The 4,430-nt window shown below is 43.1% G+C and overlaps 1 protein-coding gene across 1 annotated transcript; it reads right to left on the reverse strand.

The window, feature by feature from the left end:
• Window positions 1–601: 601 nt before the first annotated feature.
• Window positions 602–2,305, reverse strand: LOC142840504 (wee1-like protein kinase 2). Its single transcript, XM_075956992.1, is given in 1 exon segment — window positions 602–2,305. A coding segment is annotated over 1 exon segment (1,704 nt).
• Window positions 2,306–4,430: the final 2,125 nt, after the last annotated feature.

The following is a 4,430-nucleotide window of genomic DNA, read 5'->3' on the forward strand; positions in this document are numbered from 1 at the left end:
TAGACCTCTGCTGATTTTGTTTCAGAAGTTAGTAAGCAGCTCAGAAATGTCCACTTTATAGTCTTACTTCTAATTGTTTCATATAATGATAGCATTTATTGACTGATACAAAATCAGATAAGAGACTGCTTCCATCCAGAAAATATATTAGGCAAACTCCTTGATCAAAGGGTCTGGCAGTTGGAGTAGATACAACCTGGGAAGCACTGCTGAAGCATAGGCAGCCTTCTCTTGTGAGCCGGTACTTAAAGCCGTATTTTATTCCTTTCTATGTACACAGAAAGTTCCCTGGATCCGCAGCAAAGAATAAGTTATGGCAGCGTCTTGACTGATAGGCTAAAATAGTGTGTTTCTGTTCCTCCTCCAATTGTGGGGTATGTTTCTCATTCTTCACCGGAAGTCCTGAGTAAATGGCACTAGAAATACAACAGTTGGGAAGATGTAGATCATTGCTAAGAAACCCTAGCAGTTTGTGGCCTTGCCTATGGATGCTCCACCAGATGGCCTTTGAAGTCTTTGTGCATCAAAGCTGGTTCATTCTTACTTCCAGTATGTTTTCTGAAGGCTTGTGGCTAAAGGTTGGCTGGTGAGAAGTGGGTGGTTATGATTCTCCACCAGTGAATCTTGAGGACTCCTCACTCACTCCTCTCATCAGGTGTCCTGTGCTTCTTGAGTCTTCGTGGGCCCCAGAGAACACAGGATCACCATGAGGCCTGTCTCTCTGAGACCCACCATTGCAGATGTCTCTCTGAGCTCTCTGGGTTTGCTGAGCTTTTTTCAGTTCCCTTTCTAGTATGGCTACCTTGGACTTCTCCAAGTTCAGTTGCTTCTGGAGTTCATCTGTCTTTTCCGGGAAGGGACGGAGAATTTGACTTCTGGCCAGAGCTGCTGCGGAAGGTCTCTGCTCTGGATCAGGGTGGATCATGTTCTTGAGTAGACCATAAAAGTCATCTGAGAGCTCCTGGACAATGTCTGGAAAGTTACCCTTGCGGATATGATGCCACACGTCACCGTTACTGGGTAGTGACTCTGCTCCTGCAGCCATTGCAATTGTTAACCCCAAGGCAAATATGTCTCCTTGGGGAAGGTGTTGATAATTCTCTTGCAAGATCTCCTTAGCAAGGAATCGAATATCTCCTTCTTCCACTTTCGGTTTGCTGATTGATGTCACGTGGCCCAGGTCACCAATTTTATATATCACACTGGCAGAGAGAAACCAGTCAGCCTCACTTTCAGCCTCTTCTGGACCTACGGGAGAGTCACTCTGCATCTTATTACAAATAAAGATGTTACTGGGTTTGATGTCCAGGTGCACCATGCCAAAACTATGGACGTACTTAAGTCCCAAGGAAACTTGTAGAAGGAGGTCTTTGAGTTTGGCTTCATGAAAGTGGCTACCAGATTTGGCATTTTCGGTTATCACAGTTTGCAAGCTCCCACCGTTACAGTATTCATTCTGAATGACCAAGTGACCGTCTTCTGTCCATGAAGAATAGTAGCGTATCACATGGGGGTGATGGCCAAGCACTGCAAGAGCATAAACTTCCTGCAAATCCAAACCATTTGATAATCCTGAGAATGGTTTTGAAGAACGCTTTATTGCATAAATACATCCATCCAGCCTCTTAATGCACTTGTAGACTGTACCAAATTCCCCAACCCCAATTTTTTCTACCTCCAAAAATTCCTTTTCATAGCGGGAAGCCATATTAGTTTCTCATAGAATACTTCTCTTAGTAGGCAGCCCCTGTTCTGATTTGTTTTCCCCTTCTCCAGTTTCTTCATGGTAGCCTATGGTTTTCCTCTTGTCATTTGATTGAAGGATCAATTTTCTATAGGACTCTGGAGTGAATGGGTTGATATTAACCAGAGACAAAGAGGCCTTCTCATCCATGAAGGGAGAAGGAGTGAGTCTCAGACGTTTAGAGCTTTGGGCAGAGAGTTTTTCTTTTGAAATCATCTCAGGCGGATTCAGTGAAGTTTTGGGTGGGGAGAGGTTGTCAGAGAGTGGCAGCCTGCTCTTCCTGGATGGTCTTGGCGTCTCTGGACATATGGGAAGGGCTGAAACTGGAATCCAAAGGATGGGACCTGGACTTTCTATGTCTCTGTTCTGAGAAGGATAACGTTCATCTCTGGGGGGAGACTTGGGATCCTCCATCTCCTCATCCTCATCCCTCTCAGACGCTGAGCTCTGGACCTCTACGGTGCCTTGTGCTGTCATCCGACCTCCATTCTCAAAATCTTCGTCACAGACTGAGAAGTTTAGTTCCTTATTCAGTCTCTGGTCAACCCCTCTGTCAGTCATCTCAGCGAAGAGCCTTACAGCGCCGACTCAACTTCTGTTTATCTCTTCTACCTATAACCACAAACCATTACAGACTATTTTAAGGTTTTCTGTGGTTTCTAAAGTACAATACTTTCCAAAGTGAGGGCTTTACCATCACAAATCTCATGGGCAGGCTATGACTCAATCTAGAGTAGAACTAAATAGGACTAAGTGCCCTAATGAGTAGCTGGACTGTAAATGCCTCTAGAAAATAGTGAGGTTGTTTTTATATGGTTGCTGCTGCTGTAATCTTGAATGTAAAGGGCAGGAAGTTAGGCAAAAGCCATGGAATTATTGCCATATGTGAACACGAGCATCTATAAATTTGAATTTTTGGCCCAGCCACTTACTAGCTCTGGTTTTTACCCTCCCAGAGATGATGCTTCATGAAAAAATGACAATATTAAGATCCTTTACAGAAGGAAATATTGTAGCATAAAGGAGCTAGTATAAATGGTATTGGCAAGAAGTGAGCCCTGAGTAAGGAGCAGCTACCCTCATGTATTCGTCAGCTAATGTTATGAAGCTGCTGCATAACAAGAAATCCCCTAAATCTTAGTGGCTTTCCCAAGTATTAATTTTATTACTTGTAAGTTGATGAATTGTCTATGATTTCTCTGCCATAGATTTTGTTCACATCATATTGAGGCATGTGGGACTTCTGTCTCACGTTAGAATCAGCAGCTACCAAGCCATGTTCTTCTCATATTAGATGACAAGAATATAGAAGGGTTTGACAGACATTTTCATTGTAGAATCTCGGCTCTGAATTTATGTGGCTATCCTCAAAGCCAGTATGACAGAGAAGCATAATTTATCCACTAATGGCATGGCTTTAAGAACTCAAGGAACAATTATTAGCATGTAATACATTATGCCACACTTCCCTTCTTTTCTGTGAGACCCTAACAAAGAAGAGAGGAGGGGGAAGAAAGAAAGAAGTAGTTCTTCCCTGTACCTCATTTATGAGAGTTGGTCCAGCCTCCTTTGTAGAGATGGTCCAGCCTCCTTTGTAGAGATGGTCCAGTGCTCATGCCCTGGAAGCAAAAGCATTCTCTGGCACAGCACACTCCTTTCTTCTTCGAGCTTCAAAGTGCTGGTGATGAAAGAAACAAACTACTCAAAGGCAGTCGATAATTCACTAGAAGGTGTCTCAAATCTTGCCTGAACACAAACACTAAACTTATTTTGCAAGATAAGCAGCAGCAATGGGTAGTGGTGTTCATCAAAACAGACTATAGTATACAATGATTGCCCAAACAGCTCGATATTTATCTACGTCCAACCCTTCCCTTTGTCACTCCAGCAACTCTTAGTAATGTGTACATAATGTGCCTGACTATTCATCGCAAATGATTTCATCATTATTCTGATCTATAATGATGGTAGGCTTGAAGCCTTTGAATTCTCTCTCTGTGTGCATACTGATTTGTGTGCATGTCAGTGTGTAGGGGGTGCACGTGTGTGTGAGCATGTACAGAGAGATCAGAGGTTACCATCATTTGTCTTCTTTAATCATTTCTCCACTTGAGTTTTTTGAGACAGGGTATCCCTGGAACTCACCAGCTGGCTAGCCTGGCAGCCTAGTGGGTCCCAAGGATCCTCCTGTGTGTGTCTTCCTCCAAAGTCCCAAGATGGCAGGCATGTTCCTGAAGTTTACTTTGGATTTCAAAGCTGGATGAATAGGTAGCCCCACACTATCTAAAAAGAATTTTCATGTCAAAGGAAACACGGCCTTGCACAGTCATTAACTGAAGGCAGAGTTTCACGAACAGATGAAAGGATTTGAACAATAACTGTCACAACAGAGGATAATTTTGAATGCATTTGAAGCTATCAAGCCATCAAGTCATTCCTTTGATCTCAGTTGAAGAAGACTTAGTGACAGCGGTGTGACTGGAGAGGAACTAGACAGTAGTTCGATCACACGGTTACATATCTCATCAAACTCTAGAGCCAGAAATGGTCTCTAGCGCCACCCACACCAGAATGACCTAGGACAAGAAAATGCAGATTCCTAGGCAGATTTCAGACTTGCTGAGTCAGAATCTCTAGGATCTAAGAAACTCATTTTTTTTATAGTGGAGGAAAAAGTTTATCATAG

The sequence above is a fragment of the Microtus pennsylvanicus genome, chromosome X (assembly GCF_037038515.1).
Source record: "Microtus pennsylvanicus isolate mMicPen1 chromosome X, mMicPen1.hap1, whole genome shotgun sequence".
NCBI classification, from domain to species: domain Eukaryota; kingdom Metazoa; phylum Chordata; class Mammalia; order Rodentia; family Cricetidae; genus Microtus; species Microtus pennsylvanicus.